This window comes from Uloborus diversus, unplaced genomic scaffold, assembly GCF_026930045.1.
Source record: "Uloborus diversus isolate 005 unplaced genomic scaffold, Udiv.v.3.1 scaffold_748, whole genome shotgun sequence".
Lineage (NCBI taxonomy): Eukaryota > Metazoa > Arthropoda > Arachnida > Araneae > Uloboridae > Uloborus > Uloborus diversus.
Window position 1 is genome coordinate 1 of NW_026558954.1, and position 19,313 is coordinate 19,313.

General features: G+C 35.4%; 1 protein-coding gene across 1 annotated transcript; it reads left to right on the forward strand.

The window, feature by feature from the left end:
- Positions 1-405: 405 nt before the first annotated feature.
- Positions 406-17,881, forward strand: LOC129233808 (bis(5'-nucleosyl)-tetraphosphatase PrpE [asymmetrical]-like). The gene is made up of 3 exons (XM_054867783.1): positions 406-506; positions 4,168-4,349; positions 16,449-17,881. Exon 3 carries the CDS (start codon positions 16,535-16,537, stop codon positions 17,393-17,395), a length of 861 nt encoding a protein of 286 aa, XP_054723758.1. The 5' UTR covers positions 406-506; positions 4,168-4,349; positions 16,449-16,534; the 3' UTR covers positions 17,396-17,881.
- Positions 17,882-19,313: the final 1,432 nt, after the last annotated feature.

Consider the following 19,313-nt stretch of genomic DNA (forward strand, 5'->3'; position numbering starts at 1 on the left):
ACCTGGCTTCTTTTCCCTCCGTTTAGTGCAAACCGCATCTTTTTATCTTTATTCGCTTTCGAATTATTTATTTTTAAAGTTGGTCCTGACTTTTAACCAAATTGCCTTTGGTCCCAGTTAGGATGTACTGCAGTCATGATTTCGCCTACATTTTCCCGAGTACAGATAATATTTGCGTTGAATATCGACATTTTAAAGTGTGTTATGACAAATTGTCTATTTATATAAGCTGCGAAATCCTACTGAGATATCATTTTGAGATAAAAACTACACATTGTTATGATCGCAGTAATCACGTGACGTGAGCCAATCTCGGGAGGTAACTTTCAACTGGGAGCTTTTCAAATTCTGAATCTAATCTCCGAACGCTATCGACAACCAAGATTACTTGATTTTTGTGTGCAACTTGAATTCATTCTATTGTTTCGATTAACATGAACTATCTTTTCTTTTTCAAATTCAAGCCAAGAGGTTTTCTTAGCTCCTTGATTAAGTTGCTTTCTTAGGTAATGTATTTATTTGATGTATTTTTTAAAAGAATATTTTTATGTTACACAGCAGGATTTTGATATTTCGAATTTGAGCAAAATATTGGGTAATCAATATGGATGGACATCCTGTTAAATATTTACGATAAACGCAGCTTTTGTTCTATATTTGAATGTGCTGTTCTTTTATGGATAGATTAATGTCTGATGTTAAGAATGGTGAGAATTTCCCAAATTTTAAGTCCGATTTTTTTTGCACCTAAGATTAGTCGTGAGCTCTTTGTGTGCTCCAATGCTTAGGAGAGAAACAGACTGACACACACGCACACACACATACACTTCGATTCCTCCCCCCCCCTTTTTTTTTGCTGAAGTTACTTACCAAAATAAAATTTCGCAAAATATCATTACTATTTTCCAATCAAATATTGATTTCAACATCTTTATTGACATAATTTTTTTCATGTGAAAGAAAAATATTTTAAAGAAATTTTGAAATGCATCAATTAAGCCCAGTGTGGGTCAAGTTGAAGTTTTGTAATGTTGTTTGAAATCAAAGCTTTCATAAAATGTTTGAAGTTTTAATCTGAGTTATAGATGATAAAGGTTAACCTGATTTTCTAATAATAAAGCTGAAAGTCTGGATGTCTGTTACGCATAGCACCTAGACCGTTAAACCGAATTTCACGAAATTTGGCACAAAATTAGTTCTTAGCATAGGGGTGAGCACCTCGAAGCGATTTTTCGAAAATTCGATTTTGTTCTTTTTCTATTCCAATTTTAAGAACAGTTTACCGAGCAAATTATCACGACGTGGACGAATAAATTACCGAATTATCATAAAGTGGAACCGTAACATGGGCGAGCAAATGAACATGGCAAATTGGCGAGAAATTCATCATCCATTATTTGTAAATATGCAGGCGAATCAAATGACCTTTTAATTTTCTACTACGGGCAAAGCCGTGCGGGTACCGCTAGTAGTTAATACAAACAAAAGCATGGCTATTTTTTTTGAAATACCCTCCTTTGAAACATTTCAAGATTAATTTCCTTCCTTCGAATGCCTTTGCCATTTTAAAGCATAGGAGAAGGGAAACTTAAAAACTTGTAAGTTAAATTTTTACACGGTATCAAAATGAATGAAGCGCGATACAATAGGCACCGCTTAATGTGATCACGGTTAATAGAATCATTCGCTTAATGTTATCAGAATCACGAAGTCCCGGAACTCTTGTATGTTAACACACGTTAAAAAAATCGGACATTGTAATCAGCGTCTTCGTTTATCGTTATCACATTTTCAAAAACTTTCAATTTTTTCCCCGTTTTTGTTCCTCAATTAACAGAAGTACCATAGGCAAACCCTGACGAGACTAACTTTCTGTGTAGTATTTTGTGGTTTTCAATAGCAGTTCAAAATTTTTCTAGGAATGAAGCTACAGAAAGTTCGTCCCCAGTGACCAGACTCCTCCTAAGAAAACTTTCTTTTGCACCTAAAAAAATTCAGTCGCTGGACATGTTGCAGGCACTGATGTTGGACCTCCATTGTTGCCATTACTTTGTAAACTATTAAAGAATTGTGTCGAGATTGAAAACAAAGCGAAGTTAAATTAAAATTTAAACAACAAGCAAAACCATGCTGGAAAAGATAGAAAAGCTGAATGTGCTTTGAAACTAGTTTACGAATATCAGGGAAAACGGTCATATTTTACTTCACCTATTACTATGTGATTAAAAATTGCATAATTCAGCTTTAAGTTTTTATAATTCAGATATTTCCATTCTGTTAATTTAATAATTTATAATTTGAAAGTTCGTTCAGTTGAGACACTGTGATTTTAATTTGAGGTTGCCACAATAAATGCACCTTAATTGGAAAAAAAAAATCATTATTTTGTGTCTCCTGGATTCTTTTCGGTTATTTTTACCTGTCGGTTATTGTTATCAAACTGTATTTGTCCCAAAGTGATCACATTAAAAGCGTCGCCTACTATATTCACTTGACCCAAGCAACACCATTACGTCAACTCAAAAACGAAGAACTCATAAAAGGGCTGTTCACAAATGAGGCTGTGAGAAGCAAAAGGATGCAAGTTTCAAAATTAAAAATTTGGAGATAACCAGTACAAATGGTAGGTGAACCTCTCCTTTGTCTTGGGGCAAGAGATAGTACTAGTAGCCCTGGTAGGTGCTGTTATACAGCCTGATTTAGAAAAACTTTTCAATGAAAGTCTACCTAGGAGCTATCTTTAAACTCAAAACTTCAAAATGTCCACTTACATCCCTTTGCTTCTCACTGCCTCAAATGATATCAAGATTTGAAGGGGAGGGGAGGTTCGTGAAATTGCGAATTTGGGACAAGGGGGAAGGAGGGGGGTTAAAAAAATGTGTGACATCACGCAATAGGGAAGTTTTCGATTTTTCAATTTTATTTTTATATGATAGAGTAACATGTATGAACATCATAGGTGAAAAAAATTTTGCGATACGATAAGTAGTTTTTTTTTTAAATTAATTTTTAAATTTCAAGCTTTTGTGACGTCAAATGGCATAGGAAGTGACGTCATTCCCTCTTCCGATAGGGGAGAAGCGAAGGTCACGCATTCGACTTCGAAGACGAAACGTAAAAGGCTTTCTCCTCGCATTTAACTCCTCGCGTTTCTGGAACATTAAACCTCTCATCCTCTCGAAAATATTCGAATACTATCATTGATGTTACTTGAGGAAGATTATTTAGATTGTGCTTTAACGAATCCGGCCTCCATAGTGTGTTCAAAAGGATTATTGAATTTCTAAAAAATAAAAATATCAGCGCGCTCAAGATGTTCCTAGCGAAAAGAAGGGATCTTCGGCGGAAGGCTGCCCAGTAGCGCCCTGTGACGTAGGCTCGTGACGTTTCAGAAGCGCGCACTTTTGCGCGTGGATTTTTAAAAATTCATTAAAAATCAACCACGGTGTTTTAAAATTCGGCGATGGTGAATTTTTTAGTTTTGAGGGTCAATTAACAATATCCAATAGCCAAAATATGAACATTTAATAGGTTGCAACTTCCCTATTTTTTCATAAAAATATGGTTAAGAATATTAGCGTGATGAAAGGGGAGGAGGATCAGAAATATTGAGAAAAAAAAGGGCGACATTTTTTATATAGGCAGCTCTTTAGCGTAAGTGTGTAAGTATATGTTCTGATCGTACATACGGAGCATCGCATACAGTAAACCCTCATTAAACTGGATGCTAATAAACCGGCTTACCTTTAATCCGGACAGCCTTATGTGCATACTGTATGAATAAAAGGCGAGTTAGCCGAATAGTATATTTTTGTAGTTTGTATTTTTGTAGCGTAATATTTTTGTAACTTTCTCTTATGCAGTTTAAAATTTTTTCTCTTGAATTCAAAATACAATTTTTACTGTGTGCTTATTGTACCTTGGCTCAATTTATAGGTTATTGTATTTTTGTAGCGTAATACTTTTGTAACTTTCTCTTATGCAGTTTAAAATTTCCTTCTCTTGAATTCAAAATACAATTTTTACTGTTATTGTACCTTGGCTTAATTTATAGGTTATTTCGTTTAATCCGTTATCTCATTAATTCAGACTACCTGGATCCCCAATTAGTCTGGATTAATGAGTTTCTGCTGTAGTTAAATAATTGTTATTGTTTACCTTTAACAGAACACTTCTTCAGATTGATCAGACTCCACCTAAATTAGAAAATACAACAACTCAAAATGAAAGCTGTAATTCTTTTGCTGGTTCCAAGATTCACGATCTCTCCTCCTTCTGAACAAATAAAACCTTCTAATAGTTGACACAACAGAATGGAAGCACACTATTTGCTCTGAAGTTGAATGTTGGTAAGTGATTCTTTATTTTGTGTCTTGTTTTTTTTCTTTTTTTTATTTTTGTAGTCATTCTTTAAAATAGGGTTGGTTGGGATAAGAGGAACCCCCTTTTGGGAACAGTTCGTTTTTGCAACTTTATACTAAAGTTTTGAAACAAAAAAAATTTAAACTTATTGTATTATTTTTATCTTGGACATTATTAATATACAAAAGTTCATCATCAGTTTCTAAAATAATGCTTTAAATACTCTTAACGATTATATTCAAAAAAAAAAAAAAAAAAACAGATGGGTGTCCACTTACCCCATAATAAGGGGTAAGTTGTCAACCTCCCTTCAATTTAAATTTTAATCAAACGAATATAAAAAAGGGGTGAAGAGGTTTTTACTTGATAAAGTATATAAATTTTTAGTATGAATTATTTCTTGGTAAATGCACCCATTAATGAGAAATTTACTGTCTTTTGAATCTGTATGACGGAAAATTTTAAAAGAATAAACAAAACAATAACATCTGTGAGATTTTTTAAAAGCCTATTGGTGCACATTTTACTTTTACACATAAAGGTGTGTTGAATAAACGTAATATAGTTGATAAAGGTCAATTTTGGTAAGCAAAACTACAAGTTGAAAATAAAATTGGAAACACTAAATGGCTGCGTCTACTTAAATTTGGCAAAGGAAGAACTATAATTTAAGCAGAAAAAACTAATGTTTCAGTGGTTATTGAATACGGAGCAACCATCTAGCGTTATCAGAGTGAATTTTATGAGCCAATTGGTGGCAACAAGGCAGTGGTTCTAGTTTATAAACAACCAGCACGAGGTCAGCTGATGTTTCATATACATTTGAATTTAATAAGGCTTTAGTTCTAAAAATATAGAACTTTTGCGCGTTTTGAAGGGAATTTTGTCCATTACTTATCCTTTCCTCATCCTATATGTTACTGAGTATCATTAAATTTTTCGGTGTCTGTTACTGGGGGGTCGGACCTTTTATCGAAATTATGCAAATAAAAATAGAATAACTCATTCAGAGAATCCAGAAGCAGCCAAACGTTGGATGCGATGTTGTTGCATGAGAGAAAAATAGTTTAAAAACTCTAAAAACATTTAAAGACTCAGAAAATTGAGTTAACCTGAGAGCGATGCCTTAAACATGTCTGTTACTGGTTGCCGTTACCCTATGTGGTAAAGAGTGTTCGACACCATTAACAGTGTGTTTGGAGCCAGTGTTATTGCTTACCAACACCCAAACAACCATCCTGGGGCATTGCATTGGCCACTGTATTCACCGGATATGAATCCGTGCGACTTCTATCTTTGGGGTCACATGAAAGACTTAAATTAAGGGAAATTCCGAAGCAACTATAAATCCTGGTGAATTTGCTACAAACAAACTTTGTTAGAAAAAGCTCTTGATGAAGAACCATGTATAGAAAATATCTTTTTGATTTGAACAATTTTCGTTCAATTTTGAGCAGTTCAAATCTCTTAACATTTGCGCCTACGGGACGGGGAAACTAAAAGTGAATAGTATGATTTGCTCCAAACGAATTTTGTTGGAAATCGCTCTTGATGACCGACTCCTGACTCCAATTCCTAGAATTTTCGTGCCGCCGACTCTGACTCTTATCCCCGAAAATTAGTCAGACTCCGACTCCTGGAATTCCTCAACTCCGACTCTTTTATGCAGAAATGACTCCGACTTCACAAACACTGGCAGAGTTGCGGACTTTGAGAGAAAGTGGCCGATTCTGACTCCAAGTCCTTGAATTTTAAATCCTTCGACTCCCGATTCTGACTCTTTAACACCAAAATGAGATTGACTCCACTTCGACTCCGCACGCTATGGTCTTTACTGTGAACTAATTATCGTTTCTATGATTTGCTTTTATTTTCATTTTAGTGTTTAAATTTATGTATTCAGTTTTTTGCGGAGAAATCCGAAGTCCTTTATGTTTTAATATATACAAGGTCCGGTTTTTAATTTCCACGACTGACGTAACTGTAGGAGAACGAAAAGCCGGAAGATGGCGCTAATGATTGCATATTGAAGAGCGTTTTCTTGCGCATGTGCAGTGCAATCGGGGTCATTCTAAAGTAAGTGGTTCTCGTGGAAAAGCGCATTAAAACGTAGCTCTCAAACTCCTGTGGTCTAAGTGAAAATGGAGCAAAGAATTAACATTAAATTTTGCTTCAAATTGGGCAAGACAGCTGCTGAAACATACGAAGTGTTAAAACAAGTTCAATTGAACTTTTGAATGGTTTAAACCAGGGTTGGCTTTCTGCCGGCAGAAACTAGTTTTTGCCGTACCAGTGGCAGAAACTGGTTATAACCGGTAAAAACCGGCAGAAACTGGCAAAAACTTAAAAGCATCTTTAATTACTTAAGTGATTGCTAAATGATATTCGTTTAAGTAAACTAATTAAAAGGCATTTCTGATTTTAATTTGCTCACTTATATGCTTCATCTTGCCAGCCCTGGTTTAAACACCTTCGGGAAGGGCGCAAAAGCGTCGATGATGATCCACACACAGGTCGGCCGCAGTCCGTACACACGCTGGACATTATGGTGACAACAGGAATTGAAGAGCTACGTTTTAATGCGCCTTTCGACGAGAACCACTTATGGCGTCAATTGCACTGCGCATGCGCAAGAAAACGCTCTTCAATATGCAATCATTACCGCCATCTTCTGGCTTTTCTGTCTCTTACAGTTACGTGAATATTGGAAATTAATAGCCGCACCTTGTAGAGAAACAAACGATTTTTTTTTTTTGATACATTGTATTTATTTTAATGAGCTTATTATTATTTTTATTTTTGAAAACGGTAAAAAAAATGTTTAATGGGAAATAATACATTAGCTGGTTTGTTCAAAAGTCGCTACTACTTTATTTGTTTGTTTAGTTATTTTTTACGCATCTATTTCTTTAGATGAGCGAGGCACATTTAATTTCTAGAAATTAACTTAAAATGATAATAAGTTATTTTTGAAATAATTTGCAGCTTTGGCTAATTTTGTGAAATTGATCAGATATTCGAAAGTCGATACTGATATGCGGGAAAATAGGCTCGTTTAGTTCTGGTCGGAACTTCTTGTTGATGTTCATTTCAATAAAAAATATTTTGCAGTGCTGTCTGCAACAAATCTTATGTTATTTCATTTTAAAGTTGTTGATTAATTGAAAGACAGTCTGTATAAGAGAAAAAGTTAAGACTAGATGTTTATGTTCAAATACAGTTTTTTAATAATGAAACGATAGACATAACGATACTGATAGCTCTTTGCAAATGGACTTTACCTAATTTTTAATATGTGCCGAAACGTGTTTTGTACCATTCTTTAGATAACATTCAAAGATAATCGTGATTTTGCTATCGTATTTGATGCTTGACAGCATATCATTTTTTCTCCAAGATTGTTAAATAACTTGATGAAGATAAGGAATTTTGAGAAACTTATTGGGATGTCAGCGAAATCAAAGCAACAATAAAATATCTGAACGATTGTTTCGGTTTATACTTATCAGTGCACCCATTGACACTGAGATACTGTAAAACCGAATGTTAGAAGAGTTGACGGTTCAAAGGTCGCTCGATAGAAAAGAAAAGAAAAATTAATTTTAATTTTGACATCTTGAATTCAAATTATGTTTTTCGCAAACACGAGTGTGTGTATGTAGGCGTGTGTGTTTGTGTGTGGGGGGTATGTGTGTTTGTGTGTAGGGGGTATGTGTATGTGTGTGTAAGCATGTGTGTTTGTGTCTGTGTGCTGGCATTAGTGTGTGGGTAGTTGTGTATATGAATGTGTGTGTGGGGGGGGGGGGTATGTGTATGTGTGTGTAGGCATGAATGTGTTGGTAGTTGTGTGTATGTTATGTGTTTGTGTATGTGTGTGTGTGTCATTGTGTATGTATGCGTGTGTGTGTAGGACATGGATGCAACCTGGAGACGGCTTTCGCTACAGGAGCAGTATCGTGAGGCCGGTCGACGGTGGTGCTGGCAGAGGGAGGTGGCGGGAAAATAAAATCAAAGGACATCAAAACCTCTCAAGTGAGAACAATAAGCAATCGTGATTGCTCAAAAAAAAAAAATAAAAATAAAATAAAATAAAAAAAGGAACTTGTATTTATATATATTTTTTAGTTGGAAGAATGATGGGATAAAGCCGCTTCATTATAAACATTTTACTTCATAGTAATTAAGGCAACAATATTTTCAATTATATCGAAGCTATATCGACTAAGCTATAATTTTTTTCAATAATAGAAAAAAAGGGGGGGGGGAGAAAATTAGCATTAGTCGTCCTCGAATTTTAGACGGGGCGCTGGGCTCGAAAAGGTCGAGAACCACTCTGATACTATTTAAAACTTAGTTACTCGGCTCACATTTTGAATGATCTATTCTATTTGCAGGAAGGATAACACTTTTAACCTGGATTCACTATACATAATAAATAAACACAATATAATAAGAATAAAGTATATATAATAATAACAACGCAATAATATAAAAAGAAAGTAAATTATAAAAGTAATTGGTAGTTAAAGCAAATGATGTAGGGCAGCGTTTCTGAACCATTATTGACTCGCGGACTGACAATGACTTTTTAAAAAAATTCGTGGTCTGGTCAGTGCTAATTCTATGTTAGCTACCAGTTTGTTTGGCACTCTTGGCTTCCTTTAGAGGTTTTCCGCCTCCAGCTCGGTTAGTCCCATGCCGGGCTGATAAGTGCTAATAAGTACGAAACTGCAATCCTCGGCTGGAATTGACTGAGCGGGCGGTGTATTTCATGTAGTGATGTTTTATTTTCTACATCTTTTATTTGAGGCTCCTAGTTTCAAAACAGGATACTTGTAGGAGCGGACAAACGCTCAACTTGTAAAAAGTCCGGTTTTGAAACTGAGGCAGACCTTCCCGCCCCATTTCAAGGGGGAAAGAAGCGGTTTTTGAACCTAATATTGAGCAGGCAAATAGGCCTTATGATTCTCTACAAGATTAACAAAAGAAAAAAAAAAGAAAATCGAATTTTTTTGCAAGTATCCGGTTTTGAAACTAGGGGCCTCATTTCATCCTTGATCATTTTTTTAAGAAAAACGTACCCTTGCATTTGTGAACTGTTTAAAACATGGAAATTTTGTTTAAGAACCGGTGAGGTTTTTTTCTTCCTTTCGACTGAGGAACCGCAAATACTCGTGAGAATCATTTGACTGTGTGAGTTTTTTTCACCTTTTTTAGAAAAATCCTCCTATGTATAATAAGCAAATGATCGAGTAACGCTCCTGACGTCATCAACAATAAATCTCGCGGCATTGCATGATATATTGATAATGTTTTTCGGTAATGTTTGACATGCAGGGAAAGGCTTTATTTTGACAAAGCTGAACTCGATCCGATTACAAACTGTTTTACTGGTTTGACTCATTTTAGGAGAATGAAGAAACGAGAAATAACAGACTTAAAAAAAAAAAAAATACCAAGCACTTTTCATAATGCACTCAGAAGGACAAAATAACTTTTCTGGGTCAGAAAGGAAAATTTAAGAATTCCTGTAGTTTTCGAAAATTACAAAAAAAAAAAAAAAAAAAAATGACACTACAAACGAAGAAAAGTGCGGCTCGGCTGGAGAAAACCATTGAGAAAGAATAGAATTAGTATTCCTTCTCAATGACAAAAACGTAGCTCCACCCATTCCGATGACATCAGAAGGCAACGTTGCTGTGACGTCAGTGGTCGGCCGTTGCAGATTTATCCGAACATTTATTTTATAACCACCCTGTTCTTTAATACTCGGCTTATGGTTCAAATGATCTAATTATCTACTGTGGTCTCCCTTGCCATACGTAAGAGAGACTTGCAGGAGGGGAAAAGCCTATGCATTTATGTCCAACAGCTCAACTTTTTTTTTTTTTTTAACAATATAAAAGAGAAAGATAAAAATAACTGGTAGTTGGAAAATAATGTACAGTGGGACTCCGATATAATGAATTTACCAGGACTAAAACTTTTACACGTTAAATCGCGGTTATTCGTAATATCGAGGTGGGGAAAAAATTAAGAAATACACTTACTTTACCTAAAACCCCTCTAATAAGCAACTGCACAAAAATATCCATAATTAGAAAGTATACACTTTTCATTCAGCATTCCACAACTTATTACATGCTGGTTAAATGAAATTCTAAACTACTGAGTGATAGAGGTTTGACAATTTCCTTGATACTTGACTCGAAATAGTTCTCTTTCGATTTATCGAAGAGAAGAAAATACTGTGTCTTTTTTGCAGCCTGCTGCATGAGATATGTTTTTAGTTTCCAGGCCATGTAAAGCATTCGAAAAAGTAAGTTTTAATGGGAGTTTCACTATCGCTTTCTGCATCAGAATCACTATTCGTTGATTGTCCTCCCGCCCTCGCTCGTCAAAAAATGGCTGATTCCAAGAAAACTCTTTTTTCTACTTAGGACAATATGGATATAACATTTCGAAACAGTACAATATTTGCTAACTCAAATTAACAAAAAAAAAAAAAAAAAAATCTTTCGGCTGTTAAATTAATGCGTTATTTCTGTTGGGAATTCCAAATAATATTATCAATAATTCACGTTTATTTTGATATATTTGGCATTAATTAAATCCCCATTTTCTTTTATCTTGCAAAGTCACAAATGCTAGTTTCAATGTATATAACGTATTTCCCGATCTTAGACACGTGCGTTCCTTACGTAATGAAATGACGAAATTCCTTATCCATTTGATTGGCCGCCGTTCTAACATCGGGAAATGCGCATTTCACATGCAAATGACTCTGGCTGACTATATATGTTGCTTCTGTAGCTCAGTTGCTTTTTCTTATTTTTAAGGCGCCGTATTTTTCTTTCATATAGTCAGCCAAGTCGGCTACTTGCCGTCATGCTCTCGAATAGGCATTTTATAACAGTAAACTTTATCTGCAAACCTAAAGTATAAATAACTAAAACTACGATTGCATAAATGATTCTTCATTTGTCATAATGCAAATTTACAAATAATGGTTTTGCCTGTTTTACTAAACTATCTATGCTTCGAGAGAACTTATTTTGCAATATCATTTTTCATATGTAAATAGCTCGCCAAGGATACCACTGTATAATATCACCAAGGAGGAAATAAAGTCATAATTTCAAATACAATTATTATTTTCTGAAAAGGACTCCAGTTACACTCTGCAACTAAAAATGCACTAATTAAATTAGTCATCGGTGCGATAACTTCATTGATAAAACCTCATCGCACAATAATTTCGGGGTTTATTCTTCGGTAAATAGGGGTTTTTTACCTTCATTTTAGTCGGGGAAAAAGAAAAATTCGCTAAATCACGAAATTCGTTGAATAGAGGTTCGTTAAATCAGGGTCCGACTGTATATGTGTAGTGACGGTCCGTAAGTTTTTTTCTTTCTTGTTTGTAGGCATTTTTTTTTTGTCCAGCTGATCGAAATGCTATCACATTTGGTACTTCGGCTGCTTTTTGCCTCAAAACTTCTTTATTCAAAAAAAAAAAAAAAAAAAAGGGTGCTTCCAACCACAATGGGGTCGTTTCCAAAATTTTAAAGAACTTTTTTCTGAAAGAGCATGTTTAAAAACAAAGGATCTGACCATTTTTTTAATAATTTGTTTAAGCTTAATATTTTAAAAAAAAATACCTAAATCGGTGCGCTTTTATTGTTTACGCTTCTGCACCTGACATCACAAATGATGAAAGGCCATTCAGTGTTGCCATTCACAGAGCAAAATATTTAATTCGCATCTTTACTCACGTGTATTGGCAACGATAGGGTTGTAACAAGCGTAGAGGGCAATTTTAATTCGCTTCTTGATTATCATAACGTGGAAACGCGGTACAAAGATGCGCCAAAAAACACCATTTGTGACGAAATCAGGACCACTCCATGTTTGAAAAATCGGACATTTTAAAAAATTAATTAAAAAATAACTGTTGGGGACATGAAAGTATTTTCTGGGTCCATGTTCTTTTTTTTTGCTCTGTGACTAAAAGTACTACTTTTGACTGAAGGAAACAACCACAATTCAATTTTAGCACTCATTTTTAGTTTTACACTGTTCTTTATCGAAATTTCATCTTAACAGTTTCAAAAAAGAATTGAATTACACCACGCAAATACAATATCGACTGACATCTTTCTTTCTTTGCAGTACAGTGAACTCCTGAGTGGCTACGATTTTTCACACTTTTAACAAGAACAATTTTTTTTTTCGGCGATTACACTGTAAAAAAGTTCCGAAACGTTTTTACTGCCTATTTCCGTGGAACGTTTCGGGATTTTACAGGTTTTCATCTACGTCCCCGTAAAATCAAGTATCTTTGCAAAGGTTTCCTGAATCGCTACTACAATGCAGATTTTTCACTGTTTAGAATAATATTTTTAGCCACCAGATTAATCGAGGCAGTGAGAAGCAAAGGGATGCAAGTGGACTAGTTTAAGTTTCGAGTAAAACGCGTTTAAAAATCAGATCCTAGGCAGGCTTTCATTGAAATTTTTTTTTTCTAAATCATGCTGTATAGCAGCACTTACCAGGGCTACTAGTACAATCTCTTGCCCCAAGACAGAGGAGAGGTTCACCCACCATTTGTACTGGTTATCTCCAAAAGATTGACTGAGCGTACTGTATCGGCTCCAATATGGATACTGACCGTCGAGACTGACTAAAGCTATTATAAAAGCGAATGATAAAGTCAGTGGATAACTTACAGTGAAACCTGTGTAAGTTGACCACTTGCTGTGCAGTACTTTGGTGGTCAACTTAGACAGGTGGTCAACTTATAAAGGGTGGTAATGTTTTTTTTTTTTTTTTGTCATTTTCTTGCACCATGGACCATGTATTCATTTCTGGAATCATTGCCACTTACTCTTTCTGTTTAAGTCACTTTTATTGTTTAACATTACTTTGAAACAATAATTAAAAAAGTTATTCAAATATTTTTGCTTTTTTTTCCTCGTGTTTTACTAAATTAGACATTGTAGTTTTAGAAATTCCGTATGTGTCAGCTAATTTTCACCAACTTTCTTCCTTTTCATATAATTTTAATATTTCATACTTTTTATCAATCTCAAGTTCAACTAACTTTCTTTTTGAAACCATTTTATGTAAAACTTTTACACAACGAGCAACAAGCTGGACTCTCCTAGTTCATAAAGGCAGTTGAAAATGAAAATATCCTATCTCTTAATCCCTTGCACCAGAAATAAGTAACTTTTCTCTTCAGCACAATTCCAGTGTTGCCTCAAAATATTGCTACTGGAAGAAAATACTTTGTACTTTTTCTACTGACACCAGTTTTTTATTTTCATTGAACAGAGAGTACAAAAAGCAATCTCATATAGAACAACAAAAGAAAAACAAGTTCGGAGAATTAGGAGCAGCATAAGTTTTATGCTGTTGTTTTATTTAGTTGGTAAAATGCTGGTCTAAAGCATCAAAATTATTCTTGGAAAGTTATAAAAAATAATAATAATAAAAGAAAATAATTTGCTTGATTAAGTTAAAAAAAAACCCTAGTGGTCAACTTACAAAGGGTTTTTTACATTACTCCGAACCAAATTTGGTGTACATTAGTGGTCAAGATAGACAGGTGGTCAAGATAGAGAGGTGGTCAAGTTACAGAGGTTTTCCTTCATTATATAAGATAGGTCCAATTCCGTTCCCGACAAAAGCGGTCAACACAGACAGGTGGTCAACTTACAAAGGTAGTCAACTTTACAGGTTTTACTGTACTTTGCGAGAGAGTTGTTTGGTTCTTACTTGCAATTCTCGCATAGCCTTGGTTATAATGCTTCCGGGGCTCTCTTGGTAAATCAGGAAAGTTCTTATCAATTAGGGGCCATTCATTAATTCTTACGTAATATTTTTCAAGTTGAAATCGCGTGGTCTTTGTTTTACAAAGAATGAGTAGTGTAAAATACAGGGTGTCCTGAAAAAGACTGATTGTTTTCAAAAATTTGTAACAGGAGAACTGTTAATGATAAAAAACAAATTCTTGTAGAAAATTCATGTAGTGGGTGCTAAATTTTTCCCCTCAAAGTTCCATCTTTTAGTTCAAAATGTTTCAATAGGTGGCGCAGCACATAGTAGGCTAGTAAGTCAAAAGAGAATAATTGTATTTCACCGATTTTTCCTCCGATTGCTACAGCCTACGATTGTTTGAAAACATTGTTCTTTTGCTCATTATTTTCGAAAATTATGATGCAATTTTCGATCTTTTTTTTTTTTCATTTACGGACTTGTTATCTGCAGCGCCATCTATTACAAAAATTTTCAACTAAAATTCGGATCTCAGGGGGGACGGGATTTACGCGGCCCGCAACATAAATTTTCTGCAAGAATTTAATTTTTATCATGTACCGTTTTCCTGTTATAAATTTTTAAAAACAGTCAGTCTTTTTCAGAACACCCTGTATGGTAAAAGAAACGCATTATGTATGGCATGTTTTATTTTTAATTAGTATCGCATCATGTACAAAAATATGCCGAAAAAACATTCAGCCTAGATTCTAACTTATTTCATGATAAATCTATTTCTTTACATAAAATGGTTGAATTTAATTATAGTGAATTTAATTTTGATTCCAGTGATGTAAGATTCGTTATTTTATTATTTTGAAGAACGAAATGGAACCGTAAGTAAGAATAGGGGGGAGGGGTTTGAAAAATCTTACGTACCCTTACATGGGGGGAGGGGGGTCAAATATTGCTAAAATCATCCTTACGTAATTAATGAATGGCACCTTACATTAAACTAACTCAATTTTTCTAGAAGATTTCCGAGACATGACTGGCTTACGGGAGATTTCCCAATTCTTCAGAAAGTTTCAAAGATAATTTCTGAAAGGTTATGACTTTTAGTGGAAACGTTCCTTGTTTTTGCAAGGTATGTTATTGGCAAAAAATGTTGGGTATGTCTGTTGCCTATTATTTTCCAGGAACGTTTCTGAATAATTGTTTTTACTGTTTTTACACTGTATTGACTGAATCTGTATATAAGGACCCATTTCAACACAGCAAGTGCAAAATCTATTTTAGACATTCATATATTTCTGTCTCCCCCCTCCCCTTCCTCATAACATCAAAACATTCAAGATCACTGACTCCTGGCTAGTGCAAACCGTGCAGTGTAGAGTTTTAGATCTGCACAACGTATTGAATTTTAGATTGCACTACTCGCACGAGTAAACGAGTGATTAGACCAGTTTTTTTTCGATAAATTCCCCTATTGTCCCCTAGAAGTTTTTGGCATAACCTAACATCTTCCTTTGCTGTTAATATTTTCGCATGATTTACTCGCGTGTGTCCGTTTGCAATAATGAGTGATTCTGTTTTAGGTTTTACATACAATGTTTTCATTGTTTAAAAGAATGCGAGCGTTATTTCCAAGCTACATTAGAATTGTTTTTCCCCATTTTGCGAATTATCGGCGCAATTCGCTTATCCGCTGTTACCATGCGACCGTACTTATAATAGCCGATCAATTAAAGGTGATCTGATTTTGTTCTTCACGACAGTACATGACATATGTGTGTATTGTCCATTTTTCACGAGAAGGCACTTCGCCACGCCCCCTCGAACGCAGAGTTCCATTTTACGCGGGGGTGATCGGTAAGCAATCCCCGCGCTTGTAAAGGAGATAACCAGACATCCTCAATTTGGGCGAGCACTTTAATGTGCAAAACACTCTTAGTGGCCTTTACCTTTACATCACTTGTCTGTTGTCATTTTAGTTATTCTTACATTTTAAAAACTGCTGCTTTTACAACAAAATGCTATGATCCGAATACACCTTCTGCCAAAAACAGTGAAATAGAATCATCGGATACCACGTGACGAGGGAAGAGTCAAGTGCCTTCTCATGGAAAACGGACAATATAAGTACGTACATTATCAAAGGTGATGTTATAGTTATCTACGGTGATGCTTCAGTTATCCACTATAGCTTTAAAAGTCAACTGCTGTATATTATTTAGATGATTTGTTGTACTTTACTATGTTGTGTATCCATAGCACAAATAATTTTCAACCATTCTTCATATATTTAATAACGGTTTTGTCTTTTTCAGGCACACAAAATTAAACGTTGATAAGCAGCAAGACGGATCAAAAACGTATTTTTAAAATCCTAACACCAAGTTTTAAAGCTGTTACAATGATAGGCCCGTTTGATTTGACGTACATCTCTTGTGTCCTTCTCACGTGGTACACACCACAGAATACCCCTTCTCCAGAATCTGCAGAGGGAGTTCTGTACCCTCTACCAGAAAATTTACACGTCACACTTGACGCCAAGTACGTGGAATCCTTCGACGAAATCTTCATCATTGGAGATGTGCACGGCTGCTACGACGAGCTCTTGATGCTGATCCAAAAAGTTGACGTACCCGGAAGGAACATTCTGAAGATTCTAGCAGGCGATCTTGTCGTGAAAGGACCGAAGAACATCGAAGTCCTGGACCTGGTCAAAGATTCAAATTCCATCATAGCTGTCAGAGGAAACAACGAGGAGAAAGTTCTGAAAGAATATTTTCGAATGCAAAATGGCGACTACGAATTGAAGAAGAGCGACGAGTGGATCAGGGATCTAACCCCAGACCACATACGGTACCTAACAGAGTTGCCTTACACAATCTCCTTACCTTCAGTGAATGCTGTTGTAGTTCATGCTGGTCTTCTCCCCGGAGTTCAAGTGGAAGCCAACGATATCCATGCCATGGTCAATATGAGGAACATCAAGATCAACTTCCAGGAGGGAAGCTTCAAAGCACTGGATAATGTATGCGAAGGTGAAGCATGGGCGTCTTTGTGGTGTGGTCCTCAACATGTTTTCTTCGGGCACGATTCCAGGCGCATGCTTCAAATTGAGAGGGCAGCTACTGGTCTTGACACCGGTTGCGTGTATGGGAAGAATTTGACGGGTATTTTCGTCAGTGGGCCTCGTAAAAGTCAATTCAGACAAGTAGCAGCTTTAAAAGAATACCGCGTTCAGAAGCCTAAATTTTGTAAAAAATAGTTTTCTTTGACTTAATAGGAAGACAAAAGTAGCTGTAAAGAAAAACCATAGCGGTTTCTGATTTAAAGTCTCGAAATCAGTACCGTAAACCAGGACAACTTTGCTAAGTGGGCTTAGAAAATGACAAAGATGTCCCTTTCGCAAAAGTGTCCTGGTTGACGGTGATAAAAAAACGCAAGTATGATTAAAAGAATCCACTGTTGCTCTTAATTATAATTTCCATTAACACCTTTATTGAACAACAGTTTAAAATATACTTCAATTTTCTTCTTCTTTATTGTACTGTAAAAAGTTGAATGAATAGATAAAATTCTGGCCACATATGTACCGATTGTTACAATATTTGATTGAAAAGGGCAACTTTTAATTATAATGTTACCATAATTTGTACGATTTTGAAACTCAATTTGTAATGCATGAATCAACACTTCAGCTGTTTTGTTTTGTTTTTTTTTTTGTATTTCAAATTGTGAATTAAAAAATATTTTTTTCCCACTAAGTGAACTGTTTTAAACTTACACATCTAGAAACAGTATTTAATTTATTTAAAAACAATAGTGGGGGAGGGCTTAAATAAAGTTGTCTGAGGGTGAAAAATGGTGGGGGAAGGTTGTCATAATTTTTCCCTTTGTATCGCGATTTCTTTAATATTAAGGGGCATCCCAAAACTAAAATGGAAAACGGATTGCGATCGAAATGTATCGTTTCTAGCCTTACGAGTTCGGAAACCAGGTCATCTTTATGTCCAAATTTAAATAATTAGTTACTATTTCTGACAACAGGTGAAGTTTGAAAGAAGTTAGTTGAATCTGTAGGTCATTTATACTTCAAATGATAGATACTTGTGAAATTATTCCTATTTTGAACGAAGTAAGTTGGAAAACGATTGCATAAAATATTTTGTTCTCCATCTCGCTCAATATCACTTGGGAACCCGCGGGATTCGGGATTGAAAATCCTTGTTTGAAAGTGCTTATGATATTATGATTATAAAGTTTGTGAACAGCATTAATTTTTTGCAAGATTCCTTGCAGAGGCGTAGGAACTTTGTAGAAGTAGGGGGAGCTGGGACACATTATGAGAAGTGTCTGGTATGTAAGGGGCAGAAGCAGTGGCCCCTTAAAATAATTGGTGGGGGGGGGATTTATTTTTTTTTTCTACATATGAAATTAGCTTCGAAGCTTCCATCTCTTTTTTTTATCTTGTATCAATTGTTTGTGGAGAGAATGAGGTGATAAAACTTCTGGTTTTGAAAGAAGATCAGTCAGTACTCGATGATGAGCACGTAGAAATAGAGGAGTTTCGGGGATCCTCCCCCGGAAATTTTTCAGAATTCTTGTTCTAAAAATGAATTTTTAGGCGATCTTTGGTAATGTTAAGGGGAGAAAAGTTTTGAATACCTTCCCTGAAAATGTTTCGAAATTAATGCCTTAAAAACGCGATTGTATACCATATTTGTTGCCTTTAGTGAAAATATGACTCGAAGGATTGTCCTCGATCGATTTTTCGAATCGATTTACATCTCCCGCCCAATATTTCGATTTTGAAGTCTTAAACGTAATTGTAGACAACCTTCAATGATGTCAGAGGAAAAGACTGTACTAGGGCTCTACTTTGGAAACTTTTAAACTTGAAGTCCTACTAGAGAGCGTTTTTCAATGGTGTTATCAGAAAAGGTTCAGAGGTTCCATCTCGTTAATTTTTTCGAAATTGTAATCGCTAAAACACGCGACTGTGGATCATATTTGTTGGCGTTAGGGGCCCAGCAATTTTTTTTAAATTGAAGTCCCAAAAACGGAACATTACATAATCTCCCATGTTGTTGGATGGCAAGGTATGCAGGGACTCTCTTCCGATAATTTTCAAGGAATCGGAGCCTTGAAAACAAAATTTGAGGTGCTCTGTAATAATTTTGGAG